The sequence below is a fragment of the Ranitomeya variabilis genome, chromosome 1, assembly GCF_051348905.1.
Source record: "Ranitomeya variabilis isolate aRanVar5 chromosome 1, aRanVar5.hap1, whole genome shotgun sequence".
Lineage (NCBI taxonomy): Eukaryota > Metazoa > Chordata > Amphibia > Anura > Dendrobatidae > Ranitomeya > Ranitomeya variabilis.
The window spans coordinates 913,710,594-913,726,420 of record NC_135232.1 but is presented as its reverse complement, the minus strand read 5'-3'; the positions used below and the strand labels follow the sequence as shown (position 1 = coordinate 913,726,420).

The following is a 15,827-nucleotide window of genomic DNA, read 5'->3' as shown; positions in this document are numbered from 1 at the left end:
TACCATAAGTAACACACTACGTAGCTAGTAACTCAGATCCTGCAGTGCCAGACGTTTTCCCCTACTTAAGTCAGTACATGTCCAGGCCCGTCTGTAGTTTGCTAGAGAGCATTTGGATCATCCTGAAGAATATTGGGAGAATGTCATATGGGCTGATGAAACCATAGTAGAACTGTTTGGTAGAAACAAAACTCGTCATGTTTGGAGGAGACAGAATGCTGAGTTGCATCCAAAGAACACCATACCTACTGTGAAGCATCTGGGTGGCAACATCATGCTTTGGGCTGTTTCTCTGCAAAGGGACCAGGACGACTGATCCATGTACATGAAAGAATGAATGGGGCCATGTATCGTGAGATTTTGAGTTCAAACCTCCTTCCATCCCCAAGGGCATTGAAGATGAAACAAGGATAGGTCTTTCAGCATGATAATGATCCCAAACACACTGAGAGGGCAACAAAGGAGTGGCTCTGTAAGGTAAGAAGCATAGGAAGGTCCTTGAGTGGCCTAGCCAGTCTCCAGATCTCAGCCTCATAGAAACCCTGTGGAGGGAGTTAAAAGTCCATGTTGCCCAGCGACAGGCCCAAAACATCACTGCTCTAGAGGAGATCTGCATGGAGGAATGGGTCAACATACCACCAACAGTGTGTGCCAACCTTCTGAAGACTTACAGAAAACGTTTAACCTCTGTCTTTGCCAACAAAGGATACATAACAAAATATTGAGATTAACTTTTGTTAATGACCAAATACTTATTTTCCACCATAATTTGCAAAATATATCTTGCCAAATCAGACAAGGTGATTTTCTGGATTTGTTTTCTCATTTTGACTCTCATAGTTGTGGTCTACCTATGATGTCAATTACAGGCCTCTCTCATCTTTTTAAGTGGGAGAACTTGTACAATTGGTGGCTGACTAAATACTTTTTTCCCCAATGTATCTGTAACACCATGAATGCGACCGCCATTAGCGCCTATCCTAATTTCAATGTACATGTACAGTACTGTGCAAAAGTTTTAGTCAGGTATGGATCCCGGTCAGACGCCTCTCAATCAGCCAAATCAGATCTCCACTTTGCACTGACGAGGGGCAGTACCCCTAAACACAGTGTCTGCAAATTTAGATACTGGTTTGGATTTTATCCTAAGTCATGTAACAAGGCTCGTTACAGGGTTGACATTGACTGTTAGGATTGCTACTTCCAATAGGTGGCACTAGAGTTCTAGCCCTCTTCCTCTCTGAAGAGAAAATTTGCATATTTCCCAGAGGAGCATTGCGGCTCTAAGTATCCTCACCTCCGCAAGGAGAAACGATACCTCTTGGATCCCAGTCAGGTATGGAAAAGTTGCTGCCAAAGTTAGAATTCTCTCTAAAATTGAAGTATTATTATTTTTATAAATTAACTAGTTGGAAAGTGAATGAACAAAAGAAAAATCAAGCTCATATCAATATTTGGTGTGACCACTAGGGTTGAGCGAAACGGGTCGGCCATTTTCAGAAGTCGCCCACTTTTGGCAAAGTCGGGTTTCATGAAACCCGACCCGACCCCTGTGTGGGGTCGGCCATGAGGTCGTCGATCTTCTGAATCTGGTATCGGAATTCCGATACCGAGTTCCGATATGTTTGCGATATCGGAAATTGGTATCGGAATCCACATTTAAGTGTAAAATAAAGAATGAAAATAAAAAATATTGATATACTCACCTCTCCGACACAGCCTGGACATCGCCGCTGGTAACCGGCATCTTCCGTTCCTAAGAATGGCGCTTGAAAGACCTTTCGATGACGTCACGGCTTGTGATTGGTCACGGCCGCCCACGTGACCGCTCAGCAACCAATCACAAGCCGTGACGTAATTTTCAGGTCCTAAATTCCTCACTCTAGGAATTTAGGACATGAGAATTACGTCACGGCTTGTGATTGGTCGCTGAGCGGTCACGTGGGCCGCCGCGACCAATCACAAGCAGTGACGTCATCGAAAGGTCCTTCACGCGCTCATTCTTAAGAAGGAAGGCTGCCGGAAAGAAGCAGGGCGTGTCCGAGGGTGAGTATATACCTAATAGGAATATACTCACCCTCGGCTTCTTTCCGGCAGCCTTCCTTCTTAAGAATGAGCGCGTGAAGGACCTTTCGATGACGTCACGGCTTGTGATTGGTCGCGGCGGCCCACGTGACTGCTCAGCGACCAATCACAAGCCGTGACGTAATTCTCATGTCCTAAATTCCTAGAATGAGGAATTTAGGACCTGAAAATTACGTCACGGCTTGTGATTGTTCGCTGAGCGGTCACGTGGGCCGCCACGACCAATCACAAGCCGTGACGTCATCGAAAGGTCTTTCAAGCGCCATTCTTAGGAACGGAAGATGCCGGTTACCAGCGGCGATGTCCAGGCTGCGTCGGAGAGGTGAGTATATCAATATTTTTTATTTTAATTCTTTATTTTACACTTAAATATGGATCCCAGGGCCTGAAGGAGAGTTTCCTCTCCTTCAGACCCTGGGAACCATAGTATCCCATTGCACTGCATTGGGTTTCGTGTTTCGGCCGACCCCGACCCCGACTTTTTTATAGGATCGGCCGATTTCACTCGACCCGACTTTTGAGAAAGTCGGGTTTCGTGAAACCCGACCCGATCCTATAAAAATAAAAGTCGCTCAACCCTAGTGACCACCTTATGGCTTCAAAACAGCATCAATTCTCCTAGGTACACTTACACACAGTTTTTTAAGGAACTCATCAGGGAAGTTGTTCCAAGCACCTTGGAGAACTAGCCACAGATCTTTTCTGGATATTGGCTTGTGCAAATACTTTCTCTTCATGTAATCCCAGACAGTCTTGATGATGTTGAGATCAAGGCTCTACAGGGCCCATGTCATCACTTCCAGGAATCCTTATTATTTTTTATGCTGAAAAGATATGATAGATAAATATCTGCCTTTATTTCTCTGCATTTTTTTTATTAATAAAAAAAACTATTAAGACTTCTACTTTAGAAAACTTTATTTTGTAACATTTTTTTTCTACATATCTCTAAAACCTTTGCACAGAACTGTACACCGTGGTGATTGGACTAGTAGTCTATGATAACCAAACAGGACTCTGATCTCTGCCATCTCAGCTTTTCGGCCTCACAATCAATACTAATCACAGTACAGCAGAGAAACCATTAACAAAGGTACATACAGTGGCAGTATAGATAAGCCTTGTGATAGAAACCTAATACAGAGCTTGTTCACATGTTTTGTTTCTTCCATGTTTTTACCTGTACATTTTTGCAGTGAAAAAATGCAGCATTTTACTGTAAAAGTAAAGTTAATGAGATTTCTGAAATGTCATGCACATGCTGCTTTTTTTTCCTTGAAGATTTAATAAAGCAGTTTAAAATCTGAAGCATAAATTATTTCAGCAGTTTTGCAGCATGTTTTACTCATTCAAATGAGCGGGCAAAGAAACTCAGCAAAAATGCACATATTATACCACGTTTTTCCTGCCAACATTCCAGTATTTGCTGAAGAAAAATTTGCTGCCAATACTGAACATGTGCACAAAACCTTATAGACTGAGTTCTGCATCCAAATTTTACAACCAATGACAATCTAAAAAAAAATCCAAAATAGAATCTCTGAAAGTGCAATATATCGTAAATAGATGTACATGATAGTGACTTTTGTAACATTTTAATTTGTAATTTTGTTTTTTTAAAATTTGTTTTTAGGCTATAGCTTGGAGTAATATGTGAAATGTATCACTTAAAGCACCACATATAGATAAGAACTTAGATATGTCTAAAAGGATTGACAGGGCTATTGCAAAACATAATTTTTCAATTGAAATAATTTTAAAAAATGTGCCTGCATCTGAATATTGTTACGTGGTTGTAATAGTGTCCACTGCTGTTTTTTGTAATGCTTCATCAGAATACAACCTATTATTTGTCCAGTGTCGGTGGTCACACATGCTCAGTAACTCAGTCCATCTGGCTGTATCCTCTTGTACAAGGGCAGCTGAATAATTCCTGCTATTTCACAGGTCAGGAAAGTCAGTATTTGTATCCATACAATCACTTGCACCAAAGCTGGCCATACATACGAGATAACTGCCGACTTAACGCTTGTTTAGCAGACAGTAATCTCTTCTGACACCCTCATGCACATGAGCATTCTGCTTGGCCATGTGTTCATGTTTTTTTCAATTGGCTGAGAAGAGAAAACCACTGCCCGACTTCTCTAGCAGGAGCTCATCTTCTCTGAAAACAAAAGGATTGGGTTTTGAAACTCCAATGGCTGAACCTTCTCTCCCCTGATATTATCTATTGGGAAAAGTCTGGAGATCCCCGTGTAGATTATATGGTAAGCCGCTCCAGATAAAATTATGTTTGACCGACTTTCAGCTTTTGTGCATGAGGTCCTCTAAAGGCAGTGGTAGCCACAAGGACCTCCAAAACAGTGGCAGCTTTTAGACCTCCGACATAAAGGCCCAAATACCCACGGTATTCCTATACCATTAACTGTTGACTGTGTCATGTAACAGAAAATCCACAGAATTTTAGCTTTAACTTTAGCAATGAATAGAGAAGAGAACACTATGTAATGCAAAATCAGTATATGCAATTCCAGTTACCCAACACTTTCTATTGATTTTAATTCTTGAATTATGTAAATTTTGGATTAAAAGCCGAATATTCCATTAAGCTCTATATTTAGTCAACATGTTTAATTAACAGTGGATTGGAACAGAGTTATGTCAAACAGAATGGCAATCACAAAAATGGCAACACTTTACTGCTGTACAAATACAATTCAAAGTCAAATACTTTAGGATTTTTGTGTTACAAACCAGTAAATGCAAGCAATTGTACATGGCTGACTGAGAATACAATGACAATTGGCTTCTTTTAGAGTATATGTCAACCTGTATCACTACAAGCTACTAGCTTCTCTGTGATTTTTCTGTGCCAATATTGTTCCTAACGGAGATGTCCACCTCTATGTTGGATCTTATTACAAATGCTTTCCTCCCACTGTATAGCCATTGAGATCCCCTCAGGGACTGTTGTCATTTGTATTTTCCATTTTGAGTCTATTTTCATTCACAAGGTCACTCCACTCCAGGCATTTCCACCTAGAGTCTTAAATGGAGAGCTAGCTGTCATGATGGCAGAAAACGAAAATTCTCTAGGAAGTGATGCCTAAAGTCATTTCCAGGAAGCAGAAACCTTTATATTGTAATACTCAATTATTTTATCTTTGATATATAGAAACATGGTGTTTTAGGGCATGCTGGACAAAAGATTCAACTAGCAGTTTGGAGCGAAGATAATTTTACTGGGGGGGAATAGTATATTTTATCATCAATATATGAATGGAGTTTGCATAGTATGTGCTCTTGAAGTATACATCCATTGAAGTGACCATGTATAAATTCCTTTGCATCTACTTCCTGTCAGTCATACTGGTTGTCATTGGAGCTCTTGATCTTAAATCACAGTAAGTTAACTATCTCGCTTTCATGTTTACCAATGATGTCCCAGATATCTTCGATGAGAGGGAAGTGCAGGGACAGTGCAGGCCATGGTTGCGTGATCAGGTCATGTGGGCTCCTAGTAGTGAAAGCAACATGCAGCCTAGGGTTTTAGTGTTGAAAAATGGCTCCAGAAACCACAACCATATCAATATATCATGAAGCTGCTAGTCTTCCTGGAATGAAAATTAGAGATATCTGGCTACTGTACATTATACCAACTGTGAGATAGCGCTTCCTGAGTTGGTTAGGGGACACTCGCTTGGCAACGGGAGTAAAGCACTCATGCATGTTTTCTCACAAAAACAGTCTATCCGGTTTAATAAACATCATAAACCGCACAACAATCATTATTTACATCAATGGGACATCATGAGCACTGATAGTCTGTTCCAATGGCAGACACTTCTCTGCCTGTAACCCCCTTTATCTGGAGTTACCTTGCAGGAGCTCCTGCTCCACACACTGACTCCTGTCAATCCTGGTTCCCAGAGAAGCTGTCGAACTGGAATCACTGTCCTTGTGACCAGGGCACTTCAGATAGTCCAGACCCGCAGACAGAACTGTAGCTTCCTCAACACAGTAGCCTTTACAGGCTCTGCAGATACGGCCTCTCTGTGCACTATTCAGGAAGTCCAGTCCCAGGCGCTTCCAACACACTTCAGTCCATAGCATCACCAGGTGCTTCCAGGAATCCAGTCCACTCCAGGACATTCCAACACAAACCATCCAGGACCTTACACACTGAGATACAGCCTCTCCATGCACTATTCAGGAAGTCCAGTCCCAGGCACTTCCAACACACAGGCCCTCAGTCGATGGCCTCACCATGTGCTTCCAGTCAACTCCAGGACATTCCAACACACAGGCCATTCACAGGACCTCACACTCTGACCATTCCGGTCCATACACTCTGAACATGTGACCCAAACCCTGGTCACATGTACCTGTAACCACCTCCGTAGGTGGGAGGTGTGTGGTTAGCCAGCCCCGACTAACCCTGCAAGCCTCCCTTTTTAACTATACAAGTACTTGTGGGACTACAGGTCCCAGAACAACAATACTACAGGCTTACAGCACAGACTCCCTCTGCCACACATACCGGCCATATACAATCATGCCGGACACTTTCATTATCACCATTACAGATATGCCTCCATGCGTATCCTGAGGAGCACATGCAGTGCCCCCTGGCTGTAACAAGGGTCACTGCATCACACAACCCACACTATAATTCTGTAAATATGACCATTGTGACATTCCCTTATGAAGGGCTCCTCATGACGCTGCCATGGGCAGCTCCTCATGGCGGGTTTTGATGTGGTGGTCTCTTAATTTTTGCCAGAGCTGTATTTCAAGCCAGAAAACAAGTAATGAGTAAATTAATAGTTCAATTATAAGACAAAGTAACCAAGTTTACTATAAATTAAAGGACTATATAAAAAGGCAGCACATGGTCTGTGGTGAGTTTTCTTCTTTGGAACAGCTGGCTAGATTTGAGAGAAGTTGATTTGTATGGTAATGCGCATTTTCAATTCATGTAACTACCTATTATGTATCTTGCCTACCATTTTCTTAGCTGTCCACACTTAGGACAGACTGTACTTGGAAATAGCCCTAAGAATGTTAAATATAATCAGAATTTGAATGTGAAATAATAACTCATTTCTAATAATTAATTTCTGAAACATTACATTGCCTTTGACATTAATAAAAGTCAGATTTAAAAGCAAATTGTTGCATGGTATAAGAGCATGCAAATTTCATGCAAATTAACACAAATCCTTTTTTACTCAAAGCGTCTTATTTTTCTGGAGGCATTTGAATATGATTTTTTCCATGTCATTTATAATTAATGTAACCACATTAAAATAAACAGCACGATTTGCAACACACTTATTGGTCCTTTTTTTATTTATAAACTTAAATCTGTAATAAAGGGCTTGCATTATATCTTGAAGCCAATAATTGAACACAATCAACTGAAAATTGAAATGTTCTACCACGATAGGCAGCGCCGGCGTGTGGCACAGGCAGACCAGGCAGAAGCCTGGGGCCCCCACCAAGAAAGGGGGGCCCCCTACCTCTGCAGCCCCTGTATGAAGTGCCCAGAGGGTGTACAGCAGTGGTGTCTCTCCCAAACCCCCCTTGAGACCCCCTCAGTGCAGTGATTTACTCATGCGGTCCCAGAGCTCTGTGCTGTTTGCTGTAGGATCAAGTTTCACAGTCACATGCAGCAGGGATGAGCATAGGCTCTGACCAGTCACTGCTTGTAATCTGGCAGGGCGACCTCCTGTCACTACTGTCTGAATGACACAAGACAGGAATATTGTCTGCTGAATCAGGGCATTTATTATATAGAAATAAATGAATTCCCACGTGTAACAATAAGGGTAAACTATACACATATAGTACAGGTGTGCATAGGAATCAGCGTTTTTGGTGCATTTTTTTGGCAGCCAAAACCTGCTCATTTGGCAGTAAAAACACTGCTTTCAAAGCACCCATTTTTGTATGTGCAGAGGATCCAGAAATGGCAGCCCTTTGGACACAGTGGACATGTGCTGCATCCAAAATGCTGCCATGTTTTGAACACAGATGATTCTGCATGTGTTCATTGAACCGCGTGGAATCACCGCATCCTATACATTGCAGGGGTGAGATTTCTCTTGCGGAGACTCGCGTCTATGCCATATAAATTGACATGCTGCAGCCTGGACAGACGCGCCCCATGTCCGTCTCTGCGGGTGAGGTTCAGGTGCCGGTGCACGCATAGTAGAGATGGAATTTCTTAAAATCCCACCACTATACTGTAACATCTGGCCACTGCGGGTTGGACACTGCACAAGTACACAGCAGCTGACCTGCAGCGTTTACTGATTGTGGGCACACACCCTTAGAGCTTTCGCTGTTTGCTTTTTACAGTATGCATTTTGTCTACAGTACATGTTTAATAATGTTAGTGTTATTCACAAAAAACGCAGCGAAAAACAACGTTGCAACATTTGCAGCATTTTTTTAACTTTTTCATTGCTTTCTACGGGTGAAAAAAATTGCTGAAAGAAGTGACACGCTGCAGATTTTAAAAAGGCTGCAGTTGTGAAATTCGGTCAGGAGAAAATAAAAGGGTGCGCAGGAGATTTCTGAAAATCTCAGTTTTTGCTTGTGCTGTAAAATGCTGTAAGCTTCTTATTTGCAGAAGAAAGCGCTGCAAAAATTCTGCATATGAACATGGCGAAAAGCTGCTTTTCAAAGTGCCAGCAAAACATAGGAGATTTCCGAAATCTCCTGCAGGCGCTTGTTTGTTTTCTGACTGGATTTCAGAACTGTAGTGCTTTTTAAATCTCCTCAGTTTTATGGGCAGATTTACCGCAGATTTATCATGGAATTACCGCAGTTTTTTGTGCGGTTTTCAACAGCGTTTTTACACCTGCGGATTCCTATTATGGAGCAGGTGTAAAACGCTGCGGAATCCGCACAAAGAATTGACATGCTGCAGAAAATACAACACAGCGTTTCTGCGCGGTATTTTCCGCAGCATGTGTACTGCAGATTTTGTTTTCCATACGTTTACAGGGTACTGTACAACGCATGGAAAACTGCTGCAGATCCACAGCAAAATCCGCAACGTGTTCACTTCTGTATTTCTCACCCTCCTGGTTTTGGCTTACACATACTGATTTGAAATACTGACCAAACATCCTCACTCCAAAAAAAAAAAAAAAAGCTGAAAAAAGTGTGAAGAACACCACAAAACAAGCTGAAATAAAGGTGTTTTGAACGCAACATTTTTACTGCTAATAGAAAAGGTTTTGGCTACTGAAAAAAAATGCTGCATGTGAACGTAGTCTTAGTCTGAAACGCTATGTCTATCTGTGGTGTTATATAGGACTGCAGGTGACATCCACTACATTATCTGTTCTCAGAAAGTTAGCACTGTTTTATCTGAAGAGTTAGGCTGCCTTCACACTAGCAGTATTTGGTCAGTATTTTACATCAGTATTTGTAAGCCAAAACCATGAGTGGGTGATAAATACAGAAGTGGTGCATATGTTTCTATTATACTTTTCCTCTAATTGTTCCACTCCTGGTTTTGGCTACAAATACTGATGTAAAATACTGACCAAATACTGCTAGTGTGACGGCAACCATAAAAAAAAATTAAGAGGGGGTTGGGGCCACTCTTTGTCTTGGGCCCCCACTCTTTTCTGACCCTAGCAACGCCCCTGCGTATAGCTAATAGTGGCAGGCCCGTTGGCCGATATAAGGTCCCTAAATATGGGGGCCACAGTGCAATGTTATCATTTGGGGCCCCCACTTTAAATTTTTGCCTAGGGCCCCACTTTGTCTAAAACCGGCCCTGACGATAGGTAATGATTGCATTTTGATGGATTCAAGTATGTTTTGTGATCACTCTCTGGCAAACTGTTCACAATGAAAATTGGCCATACACATCTGCCAAAAGTTTGCCAATTTCAGCAGGAGCTGCTAGTATGGTAGTTTCCTGACTTGCCCCTAATGGCAGATGTCAGTGAAATGAAGAATTGGGCATGTTGGATTTAAATATGACTGATTTTTTCTTGGCTAGAGATATGAGCCACTGTTGGAGATGTCTGGCAGCAACTTATATTTATCATCCTATTTAGAACGTATGCGTGCCTTTCAAGCTAACCATGCATGTATATCGAACTAGCTGAAGAGCCTGGCGTTGCTCGGGAATAGTCACTAACTGTGGTTAGTTATAGCACCTCACTTCTCTCATTTTCCCCCCTTACATCTCTCATTTTCCCCCTCACATCTCTCATTTTCCCCCTCATATCTCTCATTTTCTCCTCACTCCTCTCATTTTCCCCCTCACTCCTCTCATTTTCTCCCTCCTCTCATTTTCCACCCTAACACCTGTCATTTTGACCTCACACCTCATAGAATCATAGAATCATAGAATGGTAGAGTTGGAAGGGACCTCCTGGGTCATCTGGTCCAACCCCCTGCTCAAAGCAGGTTTCACTAAATCATCCCAGGCAGATGTCTTTCCAGCCTCTGTTTGAAGGCTGCCATTGAAGGAGAACTCACGACCTCTCATGGCAGCCTGTTCCACTCATTGATCACCCTAACTCAAATTTTTTTTTTCTATTATCTAATCTGTGTCTCCTCCCATTCAGTTTCATCCCATTGCTTATTGTCTTTCCTTGTGCAAATGAGAATAAAGATGATCCTTCTACAATGTGACAGCCCTTGAGCTATTTGTAGATAGCTATTAAAGGGCCACTGTCACCCCCCTCCAGCCGTTATAAACTAAAAGAGCCACCTTGTGCAGCAGTAATGCTGCATTCTAACAAGGTGGCTCTTTTAGTTTTTGGTTCAAGTATTCCCAAAATAAAGCGTTTTGAAACTTATCCAAAATACCTGTCTTTAGCCAGGGAGGCGGGTCCTCACTCCCCAGCTTGAACCGCTACTCTGCCGTCACTCCAATGTTCAGGGGCTTTCAGCGCCGCCCCCTCAGCACTGTTTATGCTTCAAAACCGGCGCCTGCGCTGTGTACTACTGTGCTGCGCAGGCGCAGTAAGCTCTGGCCGTCTGGCGTCCCAGCCAGGCTTGCAGACTGCGCCTGTGCGGGCAGTGCGGCCACCCACCTTTGGAATCCCAGCCCCGCACTGTGTGTTATGCATTATGCGGCGGGGGGGGGGGCGGCGCCGAAAGCCCCTGAACATTGGAGTGACGGCAGAGTAGCGGTTCAAGCTGGGGAGTGAGGACCCGCCTCCCTGGCTAAAGACAGGTATTTTGGATAAGTTTCAAAACGCTTTATTTTGGGAATTCTTGAACCAAAAACTAAAAGAGCCACCTTGTTAGAATGCAGCATTACTTACATCATCTGGACCCGTGGAAGCGCTTATTGCGTGAAACGGCCGTCGTCCTATTGCCTGCAGAATCTGCACTTGTTTTACCCACAATACCTTGTCCATGATCTTTATTATGTAATAAAGGACTAAGGTTGTTTTTTTCACCAACAATTGGAGTGCTGCTGCTTTTTTCTTGTTTTATTGGTTACTGCTGCACAAGGTGGCTCTTTTAGTTTATAACGGCTGGAGGGGGGTGACAGTGGCCCTTTAAGTCTCCTCTCAGTCTTCTTTTTTGCAAGCTAAACATTCCCAGATCCTGTAATTGTTCCTCATAGGACATGGTTTGCAGACCGGTCACCATTCTGGTTGCTCTTCTCTGAACTTGCTCCACTTTGTTGATGTCTTTTTTTAAAATGTGGTGCCCAAAACTGTACACAGTGTCCAGATGAGGTCTAACCAAAGAGGAGAGGGCAATAATGTCATTTTCCCCTCAGTATATACCTGTATGTCATCTCCCCTGTATATAGTATATACACCTGTATGTCATCTCCTGTATATAGAATATACCTGCATGTCATCTCCTCCTGTATATAATATACCTGTATGTCATCTCCTGTATATAGTACATACCTGTGTGTCATCTCCTGTATATAGTATGTACCTGTGTGTCATCTGGTCCTGTATATAGTATATGTATATACCTGTATGTCATCTCCTCCTGTATATAGTATATACCTGTATGCTATCTCCCCTGTATATAGTATTTACCTGTGTGTCATCTGCTCCTGTATATAGTATATACCTGTATGTCATCTCCGCTGTATATAGTATATACCTGTGTGTTATATCCTCCTGTATATAGTATATACCTGTATGTCATCTGCTCCTGTATATAGTATATATCTGTGTGTCATATTCTCCTGTATATAGTATATACCTGTATATCATCTCTGCTGTATATAGTATATACCTTTATGTCCTCTCTGCCTGTATATAGTATATAGCTGTATGTCATCTCCTCCTGTATATAGAATATACCTGTATGTCCTCTCCTCCTGTATATAGTATATACCTGTATGTGTTAGGTATTGAGTTCCCGCCGCTGCACAGGGGGAATCTCCAGCCACCTCTGCTGCAGTCTCCCATTCTTCTGCAGCCACAGTGGAGCCTGCTCAGTGGAGATGTCGGTCCCAGCATCTGGCTCAGTCAGATACTACGCATTTGGTTACTGCTGATCTTCCAGGCTCGGCCATTGTAACCAGCACTGTTCAGCAGTGAGCATATGCTCCTGGGACTAAGTTCTGCTTTTCCTCTTCTGAACCTGCCCAAGGGACGACCTCTCATTGGAGGTCGGGGGTCACATGCTCAGGTCCTGAAGCAGTTCCTATTGGACCACTAGGAAGGTCCTGGAGAGCTTCCTCTATAAAAAGTTTGCATGGCCGCATGGCCATGCGCTAGTATCAACCTATGTTCATGTGTGTATGAGCTTAGCTACCTCGTGGCCTGTGTCAGCATGTGCTCAGGGTCGGCTGTAAGCCAATAGAATTCCGGAACCTCCGGAGAGGAGTTTGTGTGTATGAATTCAGGGCTGGCGTACAGCCACTAGAATTCCGACATCTCCAGAGAGGAGTTTGAGTGTATGAATTCAGGGCTGGCGTATAACCACTAGAATTCCGGCAGCTCCGGAGAGGAGTTGTTTGAATGCTGTTGCTGACTGTACGACCACTGTATACTACCTGCTCCATTAGTGAGCTTTGATCCCCTGTGAGGTTAACAGGGCACAGTGTCTTCTTTAATCCCGGCGACTCTGTGAAGTAACAGAGTTCGCTCCTGTACAAACCGGGTGACGGAACCCGTGTCTATTCAGGCATAGTGCCTCCATATAGTGCCGCCATTTACCAGCAGCAGGTTCCACTCCTGCACGCTGTACCCCGGGCTGCGAACGCACCTATTCTATCTCAATATTTACTCGGTGCATTCTACCAGCCCTAACAGTATGTCATCTCCTCCTGCACATAGTATATACCTGTAAGTCATCTCCTCCTGTATATAGTATGTACCTGTGTGTCATCTCCTCCTGTATATAGTATATACCTGTGTGTGTCATCTCTTCCTTTATATAGTATATACCTGTATGTCATCTGCTCCTGTATATAGTAAATACCTGTGTGTCATCTCCTCCTGTATTAGACCTCGTTCCCATGTTATTTGGTCAGTATTTTTAACTCAATATTTGTAAGCTAAAACTTGGAGTAAAGCAATCAAAGGAAAAGTTTATTAGAAACATGTCAACACTTCTGTATTTTTCTCACTCCCTCCTGGTTTTGGCTTATAAATACTGAGGTAAAATACTGACCAAATACTGAACGTGTGAATGTGGCCTTATACACAGCCTCCACCTGCAGCGTTTCACTCTTCTCTATACACAGCCTCATACTGCAGCAGCACCTCACTTCTCTCATTTTTCCCCTGACATCTCTCATTTTGCCCCTTACATCTCTATCCATGAGGCTCCTCCCTTTCCATTGACGTCATGCCACACAGAAACAACTCCATTCTAGACACGACGGAGCTAGATGTTGCCTGTGCCTGCTATGTGGAGTAGGCGTGGCTAAGTGGATTTACCGTGGTTCGATACATACACAGACACACACACACATACATACACTCAAATTTATATATTAGATGACAGAAGATAACACTCAATTGGTCAACAGCTATGTAAGGAGAATGGCCACCTATACTTCATAAATGGTGAATACGTATGGATTATTAGGTTAATTTGTGTTTTTTCTTCTTTAGAGCAGGTGAAGGGAGCCCATCCATAAGAAGAGTAACCATGATAAGAGAAAAGGGAAGGAGACAGGCTGTCCGTGGCCCCGCATTTATGTTTAATAACCGAGGTCCAAACCTAACTGCAGAGGAGGAACGTTTCTTAGATGCTGCTGAATATGGGAACATTCCTGTGGTTAGAAAAATGCTGGAGGAGTCAAGCTCATTGAATTTCAATTGTGTGGATTACATGGGACAAAACGGCCTACAGTTGGCAGTAGGGAATGAACATTTAGAAGTAACTGAACTGTTGCTGAAGAAGGATTCCTTGGCACGAATTGGAGATGCCTTGCTTCTTGCAATTAGCAAAGGATATGTTAGGATAGTTGAAGCAATCTTAAATCATTCTGCTTTTGCAGCAAGCGAAAGACTAACCCTTAGTCCATGTGAGCAGGAGGAAGAGGATGATGATGATTTTTACTCCTATGATGAAGATGGTACTAGGTTCTCACCAGATATCACACCAATCATTCTTGCTGCACACTGCCAAAAATATGAAGTTGTGCATATGTTATTGATAAAAGGAGCGAAGATAGAACGGCCACATGATTACTTCTGCAAGTGCAGTGACTGCATGGATAAGCAAAAGCATGACTCATTCAGCCACTCAAGATCCCGGATAAATGCCTACAAGGGACTAGCCAGCCCAGCCTATCTCTCTCTAGCCAGTGAAGATCCTGTTCACACAGCATTGGAGTTGAGCAATGAATTAGCCAAACTTGCCAATATTGAAAAAGAATTTAAGGTACATTTTTGCATGCATATAACTTGTACACAATATTACAAATAAGTTGATTCAGTATATTGGAAACCTGTTGATTCATCATTGCTTGCTAATAACTTTTATTCTTTTACAAAAAAAATATATTTTCCATTTACATTTTTCTTCCTCTTTTATATTGCAAACCTACAGAATTTTCTGTTTTTTCAACTAAGATTCCCTCAGAACTATTCTTTCACATATAAAAATAGAGAGTAATTAAAAGGCATGTATTTTTAGACCTGGCGAAGTGACAAGACTTAAATGGTCACTGTACTTCTCAAAAAATTATTCCCAAATGCCCCACACTTGATTTCTCCCTTCTGTCTAGCTCACTGTCCACTGCCTGTTGTTAAGTGTAATCCATCTCTAGCAACAGAGATGCTGAGAAGGATTTCAGGAATTGGTGCAAGGCTCTGATTCTCCTTCTCTCCTAGTCAAACTGTATACAGGTGAAAAAGAGAGACAGACTTCCTGTTCAGGGCAGGCAAGTTATTGAACAATGGCAGGAGCAATGCATGCTGGGAAATAAGTGAAAGAATATTTCTGTAATTATTGTGTTTGCAGAGTTGACAGCAATTGCCTAAAGAAAAAAGAGAAGATGACAAGTTACAGACTATGACAATATGGACAGTTTCTAGATATATTAGATTAATATGTGCACCAAAAGGGAGTGGTTGAGGCCAGCATTCCATGCTTTTCTTCTCTTGTAGTGTGATGAGACAGGTGCTGTTTAGAGAAACCTGTCATCTGATTCATGCCAACCAAACAGCTGACAACATGAATCAGATCCCAGCTGCAAATTTGCAGCCAAATTACACAATTGCATACATTTCTCTGAAATGCTCCAGTCTAGTAGATAAGATATACTT

General features: G+C 42.4%; 1 protein-coding gene across 1 annotated transcript in view; it reads left to right on the top strand.

Annotated features, from left to right (window-relative positions):
* Window positions 1-15,827, top strand: part of TRPC3 (transient receptor potential cation channel subfamily C member 3) — a 448,690-nt gene that overhangs the window by 111,599 nt on the left and 321,264 nt on the right. Inside the window, exon 2 of the mRNA XM_077279043.1 lies at window positions 14,166-14,940. Coding sequence (XP_077135158.1) covers window positions 14,166-14,940 — 775 coding nt within the window. The remainder of the gene's footprint in view (window positions 1-14,165; window positions 14,941-15,827) is intronic.